Below are 18941 nucleotides of genomic sequence, written 5' to 3'. Positions count from 1 at the left end.
TATTCCTTGTTCTGAAATCTATATGGTCTAACATAAATGCAATCACTTCAGCTTTCTTTTGATTGAAGTTTCCATCATATAACTTTTCCATCCTTTTACTTTTAATCAATCTATGCCTTTATATTTAAAGCGAGTTTCTTGTAGGTTGTATAAAGTTGATGCTTGCTTTTTTTTTTTTTAAATCTAATCTAAAGATGTTTACCATTTAATTGTGTTGTTTGGCCTATTTACATTTAACATGGTTGGACTTGCACCTAATTTTCTGCTCTTTATTTTCTATTTGTGTTATCTCTTCTTTGTTCTCTTTTCTTGCCTGTTTTTGGGACTATTTTTTAAGATCTTATTTTACCTCCCCTGTTGGCTTATTTGTTACATTTCTCTTTTAATTTAATATCTGGTGCTTGCTTTAGGGTTTTCAATATCATTTTTAGCTTATCACAGTCCTAGATATTATAACAATTCACATATAATCAATGACTTTATTTTTCTTCTTCCCATATTTTTGCTATTCTTCAGATATTTTACTTCTATATATGTTATAGACCCAGCAATGCATTATCACTAGTTTCGATTTCAATAATCTGTAGGCATTAAAAATAAGAAAAGAGTCCATGATATATACCTTTATTTTTACCATTTTCAGCATTCTTCATTTGTTTGGGTAGATTTAATTTCCCATTTGATAATATCTCTTCTACCTGAAGAACATTTTTTTAACACTTTTTTTTGTAGTGCAGAACTGCTGGAAACAAATACTTTCAACTTTTGTTTGTCTGAAAAGCCCTTATTTCTCCTTTTTATTGGGTGACAGCTTTAATAATATATAACTCACCCACTTAAAGTGTGAATTCACAGTGTTTTCGTATATTCACAGAGTTGTGCAACTATCACCACAAATTTAGAATGTTTCCGTCACCCCCAAAAGACAGTCGAGTTAGCAGTCACTTCTCACTCCCTCTGTCCCCAGCCCATGGCAACCTACTTTTGAATCTACTTTTCTCTAGGTAGCTCCTTATTCTGGACACTCATATGCATGGAATCGTACAGCATATGATCTTTTGTGACTGGCTTCTTTCACTTAGCATCATGTTGTCAAGGTTCATTTACATTGTAATGTGTGTCAGTGCTTTTCATTGATGAATGATATTCCATGGTATGGCTATCTCACATTTTATTTATCCATTTATTAGTCGGTGGGCATTTGGGTTACTTACACATTTGGGGTCTTATGAATAATGCTGCTATGAACTTTCTGTGGACATGTTTTTTTCATTTCTCTTGGGTATATACCTAGAAATGGGATTACTGGGTCATATGTAACATCTGGTTAAACCTCCAGACGGTTTTCTGAAGCAGCTGCACCATTTTATATTACCACCAATAGTGCACAAGCATTAGGTTCCAATTTCTCCACACCCTCACTTGTTATTTTGGGGTTTTTTTGAAAATTGAATTTTAAAAAATTGACAGTAACCATTCTAATGGGTGTGTGGTGGTCAGATCCTTCACTTTTGAAAGATATTTGTACCAAGTATAGAATTCCGGTTTGACATATGTTTTTGTTTTCCAGCACTTTAAAGATATCGTTCCATTTTCTTCTAGCTTCCTAATTTTGTCTTTGTTCCTCTGAGTGGCATGTGCCCCTTCTCTCTTTTAGTGCCTTTCAAGATTTTTTAAAAAATTTTATTGGGGAACAGTGTGTTTCTCCAGGGCCCATCAGCTCCAAGTCATTGTCCTTCAATCTTTGTTGTAGAGGGCGCAGCTCAGCTCCAAGTCCAGTTGTCATTTTCAGTCTTTAGTTGCAGGGGGCACAGCCCACCATCCCATGTGGGGATTGAATCGGCAACCCTGTTGTTGAAAGCTCATGCTCTAAACAACTAAGACATCTGGCTGCCCCACAGGAAGCTTAGCGGCAGCTCATTGTCTTCAATCTAGTTGTGGAGGGCGCAGCTCACTGCCCCATGTGGGAATCGAACCAGCAACCCTGTTGTTCAGAGCTCACGCTCTAACCAACTGAGCCATCTGGCTGCCCTAAGAGTTTTTTTTTTAAGTTTTGGTTTTCATCATTTTGATTATGATGTATTTAATTTTTTTCCTGTTTGAGGATCTATGAGTTCCTTGAATCTGTGGCTCATTAATTTTGTACAAGTCTGTCGTTTAATTTCTTTACATATTTATTTTCCCTGTTCCCTCGCTGTTTACTCTGGGATCATCTCTTTGATAGTTATCCATTTATCTTGTGAGATCTTAGTGTTTTTAGTATTGAGTTTCACAATCTCCTAATATAGTAAAGATACTAACATTGTTGTCTTTACTGCAAATATTGTTTCAACTTGTTTTTAGATTCCTAATTGCATCGCACGTCAGTCATAAAGATGTAACATTTTTATGTGCTGGAATCTACTGATCTTTCCTGCTGTTAACTCCTTTTATCTTCTTTCAGCCTAGAAAGGCCTCTCTCTCCAGAGATTTCAAAAACGCTCATTTCTACATCTCCCACCAGTTTTAATGCTTTGATTTTTCACCCTTAATTGTCTCTAATCCATTTAGAATTTTATATTAGAAAGGCAGTATTCCATAGATTGATTTTTCTTTCACAATTAGCCAACTAATCGTCCCAATATTTATGAATATATGTAGCAAGGGGCCTATTTCTGAGTCACGTAATCGTTTTCAGTTATCTACCTGTCCATGAGGTCCCCCCACCCCCATTTAGTAAACTTACATGATTTAGACTGGAAGTTATTTTTCTGTTGGGAAAAACATTTGCCGTATTCCTCCCAGGCCCGTTTCCACTGCTGTCTCTGGAACCCCAGTCCCAAGTGTCTGTGTGCTCTGAGTGCATTCGTTTTCTCCTTCCGCTGTCACTGTATGGCCTGGTGACGGGCTTCAGTAGAGACGGACAGCTAACCGCGGGCCGCCACATTGCCATGCGGCCGCAGCGGCCCATCCTGAGCTGGGTGCCCCTGACCCTCCCAGCCATCCTGATGGGCGGGCCCGGCAGTGCTCCATCATCACATGGACAGGACGTGTGTGGGAGCTCGGGCCAGGCCAGTCTGCTCACCCAGGTGTGTTTACCTCTAGGTAAGTGAGGAAATGTAGCAGAGCGGCAGCGAGGCAACACCTGCCCCAGCTTGGTGCAGACAGCCCAGCGCAGACAGGCGGCCCGCCTTGCGTGCCCCTGAGGCCACCCTCACCATGTCCAAGAAGGGCATGGGCGGCCGAAGCAAGGCGGACAAAGCAGACAAGGAGCTCCTGGGCGCGCTGCAGGCTGCCAACGAGGAGCTGCGGGCCAAGCTCACAGAAATCCAGATCGAGCTGCAGCAGGAGAAGAGCAAGGTGGGCACCCATGTCCCTGCCCCTGCCCCTCCCACCATGTCCCAGCCCCTCCCCCTCCCACCATGTCCCAGCCCCTCCCCCTCCCACCAAGTCCCAGCCCCTCCCCCTCCCACTTCCTCACCTTTCTAGGCCCAGGTCTGCCCAGAGCAGGGTGTAGCCAGGCCTCTGTGGAGTTGCCCGCCCAGCCGGTCCTGGGGTCCTGAGGCCTCTCGAGGCAGCTGGGGAGAACAGGCAGCTCTGGCAGGTGGCAGCAGATGGGCGCTGTGGGCCCACCCACAGAGGAGTGTGTGGTCACAAGCCCCAGCCCTGTAGGAACAGCCCTGGCTGTCAGTGTTTCTGCAGCAGGAACTCGTCTAGTGGCACTGTCCCTGGAATGCCACCCCTTCCCCCTGGACTAGTCACAATGGAAATGAACCCCAATATAGCAGGCCCAGCATGGCCCCTTGGCTGAATGAAGGCCACAGTGGGCCCTGGGCTTAGAGTTGCCAGGTGTGGGGGAGAAGGGTCTGGACAGTAAAGTATGAGGTGTCTGTCAGGTGACAGCCTTTCTAGGGTCCTGGCAGGAAGGAGACAGTGCCTGGACAGAGGCACAGGGGCTGTGGTTCCTGTGGCCGCAGTGGCCCCACGTAGACCCAGGCAGAGCCGGATTCCAGCCATTCTTTGTCCCAGATGGTGGGTGGTGGGTAGTGTGGTCATTTAGCCAAGGTCGCAGCTTCTAGATGAAAGTAAAACAGTAAAAACCCTGAGTGTTAACTAAAGTCTAGATATCAGATGTCATCTAGACAGATAGCGCAGCCGCCCAGCTGGCGGTCCCCAGTTGACGAGAATGTCTTAGAAGGTAAGCACGCTGCCCCCATCATGTGGGCAGAGGCAGGAGGCCTTCTGCTCCCCACAGGTGGTGCCCAAGGGGCGTCCTGCCTGTTGTCCTCAGCAGGCCCGTTTGCGAGGTGATGCTTTTGCATCCACCGCTCGCTAGTCCCTGGCAGAGCAGCAGAGCGCAACTCCAGGGCCAGCGGGTGTGGAACTCTCGCTCCCCAGCCTGAGCTCTCCTGCGACGCACGCCTGCAGGCGCATGTTCGCGCTCTCCACCCATGCGGCTCCATTCCGTTTTCAATCACATTTTACGGAGACTTTCTCCCTCGGAAGCTCACACCACGTTCGCAAACAAAGCTTTCCAACATCAGTGTCCAGGCAAGTGCAGAGGGGCCTCCCACCACCCGGTCTCTTCTCTTCCAGGTCAGCCGGCTGGAGAGGGAGAAGAACCAGGAGCTGAAGCAGGCGCGCGAGCACGAGCAGCACAAGGCGGCCGTGCTGCTCACCGAGCTCAAGACCAAGCTGCATGAGGAGAAGATGAAGGAGCTGCAGGCCGTGCGCGAGACGCTGCTGCGGCAGCACGAGGCCGAGCTGCTGCGCGTCATCAAGATCAAGGACAACGAGAACCAGCGGCTGCAGGCGCAGCTGCACACCCTGCGCGACAGCGGCCCCGACAAGGTCAAGACCGTGCTGCTGTCCGAGGTGAGGGAGGAGGCCAAGAAGGGCTTCGAGGTGGAGAAGACAAAAATGCAGCAGGAGATCACCGAGCTCAAGGGGGCCAAGAAGCAAGTGGAGGAGGCGCTGACCCTGGTCATGCAGGCGGACAAGATGAAGGCCGCCGAGATCCGGAGCGTGTACCACCTGCACCAGGAGGAAATCGGCCGCATCAAGAAGGAGTGTGAGCGCGAGATCCGCAGACTGGTACGTGCGCGGGCGCCGGCTCCGGGGCGGCCGCTCACACCGTCACTGTGGGCCTGGGGCGGCCACTCACACCGTCACTGTGGGCCCTGGGGCGGCCACTCACACCGTCACTGTGGGCCTGGGGCGGCCACTCACACCTCACTGTGGGCCTGGGGCGGCCACTCACACCTCACTGTGGGCCTGGGGCGGCCACTCACACCTCACTGTGGGCCTGGGGCGGCCACTCACACCGTCACTGTGGGCCCTGGGGCGGCCACTCACACCTCACTGTGGGCCCTGGGGCGGCCACTCACACCGTCACTGTGGGCCTGGGGCGGCCACTCACACCGTCACTGTGGGCCTGGGGCGGCCACTCACACCGTCACTGTGGGCCCCGGGGCGGCCACTCACACCGTCACTGTGGGCCCTGGGGCGGCCACTCACACCGTCACTGTGGGCCTGGGGCGGCCACTCACACCGTCACTGTGGGCCTGGGGCGGCCACTCACACCGTCACTGTGGGCCCCGGGGCGGCCACTCACACCGTCACTGTGGGCCCTGGGGCGGCCACTCACACCGTCACTGTGGGCCTGGGGCGGCCACTCACACCTCACTGTGGGCCCTGGGGCGGCCACTCACACCGTCACTGTGGGCCCTGGGGCGTTCAGCGCGCCAGGCGGTCGAAATGGAGGGATATGTCAGAAGGCTGAGAATCAGGCAGAGCTCTGCCCTCTGCCCCTCGCCTCCAGCTTTACTTCCTGTGCGGGTTTGGGCCAGAAGGAGACATGTGCAAGTTAGCGTCCCGTCCCCCCACAGGCGGTTCCGAAGCCTCCCCTTCCTGCCGTCCCAGGGGAAGCTGGAACCCAAGCGGAGCCAGTGTTTTGACCACAGTTCCGGGATTGGCAGGTCAGCGAGCTACTTAGCTGGCAGTTCTCTCCAAATCAGTGTAAGGGCGGGAGGCCGGTTCCCAGCAGACTTTCCTGCAGGCTTGGGCAGGCTGATGCCAACGTTTCTACCGAAATGAAAGCACCTTCCCACTCTGGGTTCTTTTCGTGTTCTTATTGGTGTCATTTTGTGGTGTAAAGCTTTACTTTCTAAAATGGTCTAATTTGTTGATCTTTTCCTAGAGGGTTGATGCTTCTTGTGTCTTGTTTAAGAAATCCCTCTATTCTGGAGCCCTGAAGCTTTATCTTTTAAAAACTTTATAGTTTTGTCTTTCCTGTGTAGGTCTTTGCCCCACCTGGATTGTGTGTGTGTGTGTGTGAGTGTGTGTGTGTGCACATTGCGGAGGCCCAGTTGTGTCTTTTTCCCTCTGGATACACACACAGTTCTCCTAGCAGCCCTTGCTAAGAAGACCGTCTTCCCTCCCAATCCAAGTGCCACCTCTGTCATATATTAAGCATTCTTGTAGAGTGGGCTTTCTAATTTGTTCTATCATCGGTCCCTCTTCAAGCCCGTTTTATGTTAATTACTCTCGCTTTATAATAAGCCTTGATTTTTGGAGGATCGTCCTCCTACTTTGTTCTTCTCCAAGAGGGACTTGGTCCGTTTTGGCCCGTTCGAGTTTCCTGGGAACCTCAGAATCGTTTTTCCTACATAGAAAACTGTTGGGATTTTTATTGGGATTATAACTACACTGTTAGAGGATACATTTTAACAAAAGGTACAGTCATGATTCTCATACGAATATACAATGAACACATACATGGCAATACATTTACTTAACTCATTAGTTAATGAGGGAACAAGCAAAATGTGTGGCTAATGCAAGTGGGGGTTTGGTGCACAGAGATTTGTGCTGCCTGCCGGGCAAAGGTCATTTGCAAGGCCCCTGCACACCCGTGGACAGAAACATCTGCGTCGCTGACGGTTGCCTCCAAGTAAACGTCTGTCTTCAGAGTCAAGGATCAAAGAGGCAGGAGCACAGCTCCGTGGGGTCAGGCAGCCTCAAGCTCCAGCATGCCTAGAAAAGGAGCCAAAACTTGTCTGCTCCGTTTTTGCTTATTTCAGTCTTCCACCATTTTCCCCTGTAGAATCCAGTCAATTTGGAGAAACTGCTCTGTTTACCATTTCAATGTTCTCCCTCCACCTTCCCCACAGCAGCGCTGGAGAAACCTGGTCCCACGGATGTTTCTGACCAAATTTTCACTCACAGTGAAGGGGAAGGAGTAGGTTTGTTCTGCTTCCAGCCTGGCCCTGACGTCCTCTGTGAGCTCAGACAGGCCCCCCGCCCCAGCCTTTTCTCCCTGGTCATGGCTCTGAGGCTAGGCTGTGATGGGCGGGGCGGGGGTATAACTCTGGGCCCAGAGCAACTTGGGACACATGCACGCCCAGTTATTAGAGAATCTGAGAGCGATGTTTGTCAGGCACACAGCTGCTGCACACTTAAGTACATTTGCTAGAATCCAAGCTCAGACTTTCGCTAAATCCTATAAAACAGTGGAAGTGCAGGCAAAACCAATTTCCGCTTTCTCACACACACTAGTCTGTGATGCATAGTAGCCCTCCTCGCCCAGCTGCCTAGACAGCTAGTTAAAGTGGAATACTAGCAAACAGCAGTAATTAAGCCCCATAAAAAAGTTGCTGTAAAGTGAGGGCCAATCTCCCCCTGCTGCTGGCACGTGGTGGCGTGGCCCAGCCCTGCTTTTCAGAGGCTTTTGTTTTCACGGAGACTGGCTGCAGATAAGTGGCCGGCTGTGTGTGCAAGGTCCTCACTCTGATGGAGTCTTGCAGAGCCTGGGCATGAGTTTGTCTCAGAAACGGCCTTATCACGTGTAGATGCCACTTTGCCAACACCTCCACCCCCACCTCCTGCCTGTGGCTCCTGGGCAATGCTTCCGTTTTGGCTGAAGGTCACTGAGAGTGAATTCCAGCCGCCTGCCCATAGCCAACTGCTGCCAGACTCTTTGCTTGCTTATCTGCTGGAGCAGGTATGTCTGCACCTGTACCGTGCAAGGTGAGGGAGGGTCCCAGAAGTGAAGCCGCACCCCAGAGGAGTGGCCCACCCACTCCAGCTGGGAGCTGCCCCTGCTCCGAGTGGCCACACTGGGGTTGTTGCTGGCTCCATGGTTCAGGGGCCCTCAGCACTGTGGGCAGTGGTTAGATCAGTCAACACATTTCTCAGTCAGCTGGGTGCTGGCAAATGCAGGTTCCCAGGCCCTGCCCAGTGGCCCTGGTTCTGTGCGCCTGCGCTCAGCGTGCTCTGCTGGGGGTGAGTTGGGTGTGGAGGGCACCTTTCCACCTCCCTCCGGTGACCCCCAGCTCAGTATCCTCCCACACACTCCTCCCTAGGGACCCCAACCCAAGGGCCTCCTCCTGTTTCTGTGCACCTTCTGTAACTGAAGGTGCGGGGGTGGGGGTAGGGGAGGGGTCGGAGGGCAGCTCCTGTGGACGCTTCGCTTCAGGCTCCAGTCAGGACGTGGATCTCACTCTTGGGCCCAGGGAGGCCCTGAGGGGGTTTAAACCAGGGAGTGATGAGGTCAGATCCACATTTCAAAGGCACTGTGGTGTGAGGACACAGGCATGGACACCGGGAGGCCATTGGGGAGCGCGGCCGAGCTCTGCACAGGGGAGGCAGCCGGAGGGCGACCAACTTGCCCGATTTACGCCCCACTTGCAACTTGGAAAACCCCTGTCCTGGGCTCCTGGGAGCGCTGGTCACAGGAGGGTGTAGGCAGTGACATAGACACGTCCCCAGAGCTCTCTGCAGTGGTGCCACCAGGACCCCATGGTTCCCTGGGAGGGAAAGGGGCATCTGAGCCCCAGGGGGCCTAACGCAGTTGTTGAGCTGTGAGGTTTGCCCGCCGTCGCAGGCAGCGAGCTGCACGCAGGGCACAGCCCCAAGTGCAGGCTTGGCGTCCCCGGCTGGCTGCCGTTGACTCCGTCCCACTGCCTGTACTTCCACATGTGCCCCGAGTTGGAAACGTCCCCTTCTCAATGAGGGGGGCTCCCCACAATCCAACAAAGCCTTTCCCATCTCACCTGGGCACCCGTGCGTGCATTTGATGCTCTCCTTCACAGACGGGCCTTCGGGTTCAAAGGACAGTCACAGCCACATGAGGACATTTTGGTCAACGATGGCCGGCAGGCACAGACGGCAGGGGTCCCGTCAGATTACAGTGGAGCTGGGAAATCCCCACCGCCTAGTGATGTCGTAGCCATAGCAACACAGGAATGGAAACCATTGCTCACGTGTGTGTGCGTTGCCCATTGTGTGGAAGTACAGCACATACAGCTGTATTCAGTACATGACACTGGATGACGATGACAAATGACCATGTCACCGGTTTATGTATTCACTATACTTTTTATCGTTATTTTAGAGTGTGCACTTTCTACTGTGTTTCCCCGAAAATAAGGCCTAACTGGAAAATAAGCCCTGGCATGATTTTTCAGGATGACACCTGCTGCTGACACATAAGCTCTAATGCGTCTTTTGGAGCAAAGCTTAATGTAAGACCCGGTCTTATTTTCGGGGAAACACGGTCCTTACAAAAAGAGTTTGCTGTAAGACCGTGTGCCGCGTTAGGCCAGCAGCAGCCTCAGTCATTGTGTGTTCACTGTGTCTCCTGAGTGCGTCATTTTCTCTTGCGCTGGATGGAATCTCATCTTGTTTGGTTCATCATGGCCCCAAAACACACAAAATCTATGCGAATGTTGCCAGTAAGAGGCCACGTTGAGTGATCGCCCTGGAAACAAAATTAAAGTGATTAAGGACTGCGAAGGTGGGAAGTCAGTGATGGTTGTTGCTCACCAGCCAGGCACAGCCCACACCACCACAGCTACCATTGTGAACAGGAACAAAGTGACAGAAACTGCTAAAGGATCTGCTTCATTGAAGGTAACAAGACGAACAAAAATTCGAGAAGGGCCTAGATGAGACATGGAGAAACTTCTAATGACCTTGGCTGAAGACCAGGCACAGAAGCGTATCCCTCTCAGCACCATGACAATCAGGGCCAAAGCAGAAGGTTGGGGATGTTGATGGAAAGGCTGGACCCAGTTACAAGTCTTGAATTGACTGCCAGCTCTGGGTGGTGTAAACGATTCAAGAATCCTCGTTCATTCCATGACATGGAAGTGAGTAGTCAGACTGCAAGTGCTGATGTGAAGGCAGCTGAAGAATTTTGGGAAACTCTGGATAAGCTGATTGTGGAGGAAAATTACTCACCAGAGCAAATATTCAATCTGGATGAAAACTCCCTGTTTTGGAAACGGACCCTGAAAGGACTTTTCATCCAGAAAGAGGCCAAGTCAGTGCCAGGTTTCGGGGCTTTTACGGACCAGGTGACAGTCTTGCTTGGGGGCAGTGCTGCAGGCTGCAAACTGAGACCCTTTGTGATCTAAGAACCCCAGGGCCTTCAAGCATGTCAGACAGCACGCAGTGCCAGTCAGGAGGCACGGATGGCACAGCTCCGCTTCCAAGCAGCCCTCCGGAATTGCTGCTACACCAGCGAAATGGAGAAGTGCTGTGAGGACAATGACGTGCATTTCAAAAATTTGCTTGTTGTTGGTAATGCTCCCAGACACGCTCCTTTTATCGGTGACCTTGCTCCCAATGTCACAGTTGTGTTTCTCCCTCCAAACACCACCTCTGACCAACCAGGGTGTCAGGGAGTTATAGCAGCTTTTAAGGCCACTGCGCTGCCAGGCTGTTGCTGCCCCTGAGAAGGACACTGAGAGGACATGAATGCATTTCTGGAAGGATCACAACATCTCTGCATTGAGAGCCTTGCTCGGGCTCTTGGGGCGACGTCACCAAGGACTGTAGGAGTGGTATCTGGAAGGTGTCTGGAAGAAGACATTCAAGAGGCTCATCCGTGATTTCAACGGGTTTTCCAAGGAGGAGGAGGCTGCAAACGTCACCAGGGCTGTGACAGAGATGGCAAACGACTTGCCCTGGTGTGGATGAGGGTGGCATCGGGGAGCTCCTACAGGGGTCCCTGAGGAGACGTCTAACCAGGGGTTGGTGGGACGGGAGCAGTAACACACAGCTGAAGAGGCAAGAGAAGAGGAAACTGCAGGAGGAGAGAAAGAAGACGAACCCCCAAGACACTCACAGTGAGGCTTTAGCAGACGCTTTGTAGACCTCAGCAAGCTCCTTAAAAAGGCTGAAAATGTGGCCCCAACGCTGAAAGGTTTTCATTTCACACTCTCACACACACATATATATACACATATATATGAAATACAAATATAAAAGAAAATTTTTGTACAGCTGTACAATGTGCGTTTTAAGCTAAATGTGCATACAAGAGTCGTAATGTTAAAATTAACAATGTTTATAAAGTAAAAGTTACAGTAAGCTGAAGTTAATTTATTATTAAAGAAAGAAAATTGTAACTAAGTGGATTGTACCCTAAGTGCGCAGTGTTACAAAGTCTCCAGCTGCACTGTCGCGTCCCAGGCCGTCACACTCACTCCCCCAGATCAACTCCAGTCCTGCAGGCGCCACTCCCGGTGAGTGTCCTACGCAGGTGTGCCGTCTTTTATCTTTTATAGCATATTGTTACTGTGCGGTGCCATTGTGAGACAGTTGCCTATAGGACTTGGTACAGTGACGTGCTGTGCAGGCCGTAGCCCAGGAACAGCGGGCTGTGCCATACGGCCCAGGTGTGTGGTGGGCTGTGCCGTCTACGTTTGTGTCTGTGCCTCTGTGATGCTCGCACGACGACAGAGTCGCCTCACAATGCATTTCTCAGAACGTGTCCCCATCGGTAAGCTGTGTGTGACTAGAAGAGGATGTAGAAAAATGCACTTGGCTGAGAACTTGGAGCGGGGGAGGGGGGACCCACGGCCTTAGGATTTCCCCCGGGAGACACTCACTGATCTGAAACTGAGTTTTCCATCTTTAAAAAATCAAACTCTGCCTGTGGAATGACCTTCCTCCTCTTTCCTTTGTGGACAGCTCCCGAACCCAACATCTGAACGACTCTAACTCAGCTACGTTACGTGACACGTGTGGGTGACTTCTCAGGGAGGTTGGCTTCTGGTCCAAACCATCTGCTTAAATCGCTGAGTTCAGTGGAATGTGTGCATAGTGACTGATTTTCTTGTTTCCTGATGAAAGAAACATGTTTCTAAAGTACCTGTGTGTAAGAGTGCAAATGTTAGACCACAGAATATTGAGGCTTATTAATCTGATTTTATTTTCACTGGCCTCTTTGTTTACACTAATTGACTGTGTTGCCTCTTTCTGCATTTCTGTATTTCAGTAAATGGGAATTTAGCAATTAAGGATTTGTTTTATTCTGTTCAGTTCATCGCTTGCCCGTGAATTCTGTGATCGGGGCTAATTAGACGTGCCACCTTTTTGTTTCCAAGCTGACCTCAGCAGGTGGCTGGTTTATTAGCTTATTTTAAGCTTAAACAGCAACCAGAGCAGGGAGATGTCCTATCCTGCTCTGTTTGCAAGTATGTTTTAAACTGAGGCTTCTTATAAATCCAGTGCTATCTGCAATGATGCCACACCCATGGCGCCTCCTTCTGTCTGGGGTGGGTCCTGCCCTCCCCTCCAAGGGTGGAGGCCCACTGTGGCCGAGGAAGCACCTATGGCCACCTGGAGGAGGGACTGGGAGACAGGTGGCTTCTCCAGCTGCTTGAGGTTGAGCACAGGAGTGCTGCAATCTAGGGGGAGTGGTAAGGGTTGTGGCCCCCTCAGCCACCAGCCCTGCGGCCTCTGGGGGCCTGGGTGGGTCAGGTGCACTGGGCACGCCTGCCTTCCTGTCTGGAGCTGCTTGTCCAGGGCCCCACACCCCCAGCCTTAGCTGGAAGCCAGATTAATTAAAACTGCAGCTCTGTCTGCAAACAGTGGGGCAGCGCCCTGCTTCCTGTCCACACCTCAGAGCAAGGAGGCGGAGTGCTGGCTCCACACACCTGCCCAGGCCAGGTGCCCCTCGGAGCGGAGAGGAGAGGCTGCGAGGGCCTTCCAGACAGTGCTGCCCCTTCCCCCCAGTCACGGCCCACCTGCTCTAAGACGAACTTCCTCGTTATACGCTCCTATTGGTGGGGTGCAGGGAACTCAGGGAGACCCGCCCACACTCTGCCCCTCACTCAGCAGGAGCTGGAGGTGGGGGTGGCCCCCTGGACCCTGCCAGATGACGCCAGCCCCCGCCCCCGTTACCTAAGAGACCCCACAGGGCAGCATGGGAGGCGTGGTCCTGCCAGATTGGGGGTTGTGGTGGGAAGGGTACATGGAGCCAGGAATCCGCTGTACCAGCAGGTCTGACCTGCCGGGCAGCGGCCAGCCCAGGCCGGGCATCACGCTGCAGCCCAGCAGTGGGGCTCCCGCTCTCGCTCCAGGCCTCTGGGAGCCCAGACGCTGCAGGACTGGCAGGGCTGTTGCATGGGGCCCCTCCTCGTGCTTGTGCATTCTGCTTGTTCCTATGGTAACTGCAGAGCTGCACCCTGCCTGCCTGTGATTGTGTTCTGTTCTCCTTGTAGATGGAGGAGATAAAATTTAAGGACAGAGCAGTCTTCGTGCTGGAGAGAGAGTTAGGGGTTCAAGCCGGGCACGCTCAGAGACTGCAGCTCCAAAAAGAGGCTTTAGATGAGCAGCTGTCGCAGGTCAAAGAGGCCGATCGGCACCTGGGCAGCCCCAGGCGGGAAGTTCCTTATGCAAGCGGTGCAGGTGCAGGAGACGCCTCAGAGCCCTCAGCAAGCCCTGTAAGCACCTCCCCGCTCCACTCGCGGGCCCAGAGCCCATGCCCACAGCACAGATCTCCCGCCCTGGGCACGCCGTGAAGTCTGCGCCTGCCAGCCAGACCCTGGAGCCCTCCGCTTTCTGGCTTGGCTGAGAGGGCAGAGTCTCCGCACCCCTCCCTTCCTTGCTAATGTGGTGTGGCACTACCTTCCCTAGGTCCTCCTGTCATGGACCACCCCGTGCCCCCTCCTTCCCAGGCTTTGGCTTCTAGCTGGAACTCACCTGAGTGGCTGGGCCCCCAGGTTACAAAGGGTCCCTGGTACTTGCTGGGACAGGCTCCTGCCCTGGGCTGGTGGGAGACAACGCTGTGCTGCTTCCATGTCCATGCACGGGCTTTGCCTTCGGCTGGGAAGACTGGCTCCCTGCTTTCATCCTGGCTTCGACCCTCGAGCACTGATTTCGCCACTTGCTTCCTGCCCGCTTTTCACGTGACCATGACACTTTCCTGCTTCTCCTTGGCCTGCCACGATGGCACGGGACAGCTGACAACCTCACAGCCATGACACCATCCATCTCATTACTGTTCCTCATTCAGAGCCCCCTGGAGTGGTTCTGGGAAATTGGGGGGGTGTCTAAATTTTACGGACCCTCCATGAGGTCCTTCTGGTTGGTTCCCTAGCCTCTCCTGCACCTGCTGGATGAGGAACCATTCCTCAGTCCTGGACACGCGTGTGTTTGCTTTAGGACAAACCGTGTGTAAGCTGAGCCAGCCCTAAGACAAAGACATTTCAAGACTAGGAGATGACATCTTATAAACTTTGATAACCTGACCTAGAACAAGCCCCTGCCCAGGCTCTGCACTCAACAGACTGCACTTCCTCCAGAGAGAGCCTCAGATGTTTCCACTGATTTTTCAGTGACATTTCAGGACTTAAAAAAGTCACCTTTCAGAAATGCGATCGGAGGGGCACACTTCTTGGGAAACCAACTTTGGAAGACTTAAGTTGAATATCGTTTCCTGTGCTCACCTTATACCACTAGGAAATGACCTCCCGCCAGCAGCGCAAGGCAGACCCTGAAGGGGGCAGGCAGCAGTGGCCAAGGAAAGCATGGGTTGCTTCCGATGTTTTCTGAGATCACCCACACTTGGGGGCACCTGCATTGACACACCCTCGCCCTCCCCATTTGCATTCTCCTGGACATGTCTGCTCACGCGTTCTGCCCCCAGCGTGCAGTGTGCCGAGCCACGAGGCTCTCACGCAAGTCTTGGGCAATCAGCACGCGGTTTCTGTGGCATGTTGGGATTTGCAAAGGTTTCTATGTGTCTACCAACAGTTACCTGCAGTGGGTTTTTGTTTTAGGAACAGCAGCTAGACGAAAAGGATGCTCGGCGCTTCCAACTTAAAATTGCAGAGCTGAGTGCGATCATTCGGAAATTGGAGGACCGGAACGCCTTGCTGTCGGAAGAGAGGAACGAGCTGGTGAGGCTGGGGGTGCAGGGGTGGGGCTGGGGGTGCAGGGGTGAGGCTGGGGTGCAGGGGTGGGGCTGGGGGTGCAGGGGTGGGGCTGGGGTGCAGGGGTGGGGCTGGGGTGCAGGGGTGGGGCTGGGGTGCAGGGGTGAGGCTGGGGTGCAGGGGTGGGGCTGGGGGTGCAGGGGTGGGGCTGGGAGGGGCATGGGCAGGGCTGGGAGGGGCATGGTCGGGGCAAGGTCCAGGAGGGGGGGTGTCTTCTGGATCCTATGGGCTTACGGCTGCAGTGTGAAGGGAGCTGGGACGTCCACTTCCAGAATTCCCCATGGAAGGGAGTGGTGGTGACCAGGGTGGGGCTTGCATCTAGGACTCTTGGCTGTTTCCAATAAAACTTTATCAACAAAACCACGCGGGGCGCCAGACGTGGGCCTCAAGTGCTGGTTGGCTGATTCCTGCGCTGCATTATTGGGAAAGAGTGCCCTCAGTTCTGCGTGTTCTCTGGGGTGTGTGAGGACTCTCCCTTCCCTCGCGCCATCACTGCTGGTCCTTCTCAGCTGCTGAGATTTCCCACTGACTTGTGTCTCCTGGGAGAGCTTTCCAAAGAGCCCGGGGTCCGGGCCCAGGCAGGTTACCCAGCTCTGACGGCCCCGACTGTGTACCCAAGCGTGATCTGCTCAGCTGCTGAGTCTGTATGGTGACCTGCTGTCACCACTAAAGAAAAGCAAAACCAAAACAGCATCTTTGAAATTAATTTTGTCTTTCAGTTAAAGCGTTTAAGAGAAGCTGAGAGTCAGTACAAGCCATTGCTGGATAAAAACAAACGCCTCACTCGGAAAAACGAGGATCTGTCCCACACTTTACGTCGAATGGAAAACAAGTTAAAATTTGTCACCCAGGAGAACATAGAAATGGTAAGGGACCCTGACGGGTCCACCAGGCCAGCAGGCGGCGCTTCCTCTGCACCAGCAGCAAGTCCCCTGTGTCTCAGGCAGGAGGCTTGACAAGGCCAGGCCTTCAGTCTTACTAGGTTTGTGGGGACAGGAAGTGCCACAGGCCCGCTCCCTGGGAGAGAGGGCCTTAGATAAGGGTCTGGGTGCTTGAAGGCAGGTGTCACAGGTGCCTGCCTAGGGGAGTGACAGGAGTGACAGGTGGAAGCAAAACAGAGCAGGGAAGTCACTGAGCATGTCACAGCCCCCCCACACCCATGCCATCTTCCAACTCTGAACACGTCAGCGGGAGTGAGAGCCTAGGGCACTGGCCGTGGGAGGGAAAGGAACCAGCAGGCCGGGCCTGGGGCCAGGAGAGGTTCTACTTCTGCCGGGCCTACTAGCTGGTGTCTTGTGTGTTCCTTCTGGCTTCGGGGGCCCCAGAGGCCGTGAATGCGAGTTTATCCCAAACTCAGCAGATGTGGCAGGTGGGCAGGAGTGCCCCCCACACCCCACTCTCCAGAACCCCCTACTTTTTACACTCTAAGTTTAGAAAAGGCAGTGAGGTATGAACTGGCACGGACAACTCTCTCATTTTTGGGGTGCAGAGTTTTCCCCGTGGGCACTGAGCCCAGGCCTCACAGCTCTGGTCCCACTTTGGGGATCAGCAGGACACAGCCTCGGTATCCCTGGGCTCTGCAGCTGGACTGCCCCAAGGTCAGGGCAGGGAACCCCCTTGCCCATAGCCAACGGGAGCGGTGGCAGGGCTGAGTGGGCGCCTGCAGGCTGAGTGGGAGGACCCTGGCTCCCCCATCATCTGGCTGGACCATCCGCTCTGGCCCTTGTGACATGGTCTGGCTGGTTTTTCAGAGACACAGAGTCAGGACCATAAGGAGACCCAGTTCCTTGAACGACCTGGATCAAAGTCAAGACGAACGAGAAATTGACTTCTTGAAGCTGCAGATAGTGGAGCAGCAAGGCCTCATAGACGAGCTTTCCAAGGTGACGAGGCGCAGGGGTCCCCACGGTCTGGGCCCTGCTCCTCTCCCCTCTCTGTACCCTGCTGCCCCCCGAGGTTACACCCTCGCCCCCTCACCCCCTGGGGTCTGCTTGGGCTGGGTCCCTGCGCTGTGGTCATGCTGGAGGTGGCCCTCCCCTGAAACTCTGCTTCCTTTCACCGCCTTGGACCAGGGTTTTCAGCAGCTGAAGCACAGCCAGTTAGGTTCTGTGTCACCGTGGCAGCAGCTGGGGGCTTAAAACTGCAGCAACTTGTTTCCTCACAGTTCTGGAGGCCAGAATCCAAGACCTAGGTGCTGTCAGGACGGCGCCCCCTCTGAGAGCTCGAGGAGAGGAACTGTCCTTGCCACCAGGCCTCACCACTCCAGTCTCTGTCTTCACGGCCTCTCTCTGTCCCTCCCTGCTCTCCCCCTGCTCCCCTCTCCTCTTCTCTCTAAGGGCACTTGCCCGCCCTAATCCAGGATGGTCTCACCTCAAGATCCCTAAATTAATCCCATCTGCAACCACCCTATTTCCAAAGAGGCTCACAGTCCCAGGTTCGAGATTAGGACACGGACATCTTTTTTGGGCCCCAGCCAGCCGGCTACACTGCCCTGTCCCTGTCCCCTGACGCCCCCAGCACAATTTTGTAAATTGTCCTTCATCAAATCCTCCTTCCATTATCCTGATTTGGGGTCCTTCTGCTTCTCGGTGGGACCCCAACTGGCTCTGGTCAGATCACTTCAGAACCAGCTGCCCTGGTCATTCTGTGTCCTCGCACAGCAGGAGGGACGGCAGCACCCCTCTCTGTCACTGGCGTGGCACGTGGCCAGAGTGCTGGCCTGCCTTGTTTCAATGACTGGAGTTCCCCCAAAGTAACATGAGATGGGACAGACAGAGGCCCGTGTCCCCCACAAGCTGTGGGGTGGGGCCTCACCCACGCAGCCTGCCCCGACCATGCCTGGGATCTAAGCTCTTGTTCAGTGACACGGTGACAGTCCCCACAGTAATAAGAACTTAGGAACAGGAAAAGGAAGACATCAATAACACGTGCACATTATCTCATTTCCGGAAGGCCCAGTCACCCTGAACTGATGGCCCCTGGGTGTGCCCACAGGTCACGGTGCCTCTGGGGGATCAGCTTAGGAAGGGAGGAAGGGACTTTTGGACCAAGTAAGACCCTCAGGGCAGTGGGGGAGCGACCGATTCTGGGTGTGGGGCGGCCTCTGCGGGTCCTGGGAGGAAGGGTCATGCTCGAATTCTCCAGCGTGCTGTCCTCTCTTCCTAGACCCTGGAAACGGCTGGTTATGTGAAGAGCGTGTTAGTAAGTACCACTTGGCACCCCCTGTCCTCACACCCCTGTCCCCTGCGTTGTCCCTGGGACCCCACCTATGCCAGTGACTCCTTCCAGTGCAGACAGAAGTGGCAGTGTCAGCAGAGGGTGGATTTTGTGACCGCAGTGCTGCCTACCCAGAGGTTTTGCCCAGGTGACTGAGAACGCCCATCCATGCCCCGGTGGCCTGTGGCGGCTCCCAGCTCCTCTCACTATTACATCAACTATCCATGCAGGGGTCAGATGACCCCTGTCGGTGGCACTTCCCCCACCCCAGGTTTCTGAGCCCCTGCAGGACAGACCAGCCTGGGCCTACACTGTCACCGTCACAAAAGTGTAGCCGAGCTCCCTGGAGAAAAGCAGTCATTGGTCTCCTTAGGCATTTGTGGGGTCCGTATCCAATATGTGCACATCTGCTCAGAGAGTATGCAGGGGCTGGGCTGTCATCGGTCCTCTCCAGTCCCATTTCTGTGTGTGCTGTTCAAATGCCCAGCCCCCCTCAGGGCACCCCAACCACCCACCACA

General features: G+C 53.4%; 1 protein-coding gene across 28 annotated transcripts in view; it reads left to right on the top strand.

Annotated features, from left to right (window-relative positions):
• The window catches only part of JAKMIP3 (Janus kinase and microtubule interacting protein 3), a 75274-nt gene that overhangs the window by 26946 nt on the left and 29387 nt on the right, over nucleotides 1-18941 (top strand). For 12 of the 28 annotated variants that reach the window (XM_074338776.1, XM_074338775.1, XM_019728284.2 and 9 more), the window contains 7 exons: nucleotides 3085-3339; nucleotides 4576-5073; nucleotides 13494-13715; nucleotides 15054-15173; nucleotides 15926-16072; nucleotides 16958-17089; nucleotides 18372-18407. In XM_074338776.1, coding sequence (XP_074194877.1) covers nucleotides 3199-3339; nucleotides 4576-5073; nucleotides 13494-13715; nucleotides 15054-15173; nucleotides 15926-16072; nucleotides 16958-17089; nucleotides 18372-18407 — 1296 coding nt within the window. In that variant the 5' untranslated portion in view covers nucleotides 3085-3198. The remainder of the gene's footprint in view (nucleotides 1-3084; nucleotides 3340-4575; nucleotides 5074-13493; nucleotides 13716-15053; nucleotides 15174-15925; nucleotides 16073-16957; nucleotides 17090-18371; nucleotides 18408-18941) is intronic. The other 16 variants (XM_074338780.1, XM_074338779.1, XM_019728287.2 and 13 more) reach the window with 4 other exon arrangements.

Source organism: Rhinolophus sinicus, linkage group LG07 (assembly GCF_036562045.2).
Source record: "Rhinolophus sinicus isolate RSC01 linkage group LG07, ASM3656204v1, whole genome shotgun sequence".
Classification (NCBI taxonomy): Eukaryota; Metazoa; Chordata; class Mammalia; order Chiroptera; family Rhinolophidae; genus Rhinolophus; species Rhinolophus sinicus.
Note: the sequence above shows the minus strand (reverse complement) of the source record. Positions and strands in the feature narration are given on the sequence as shown.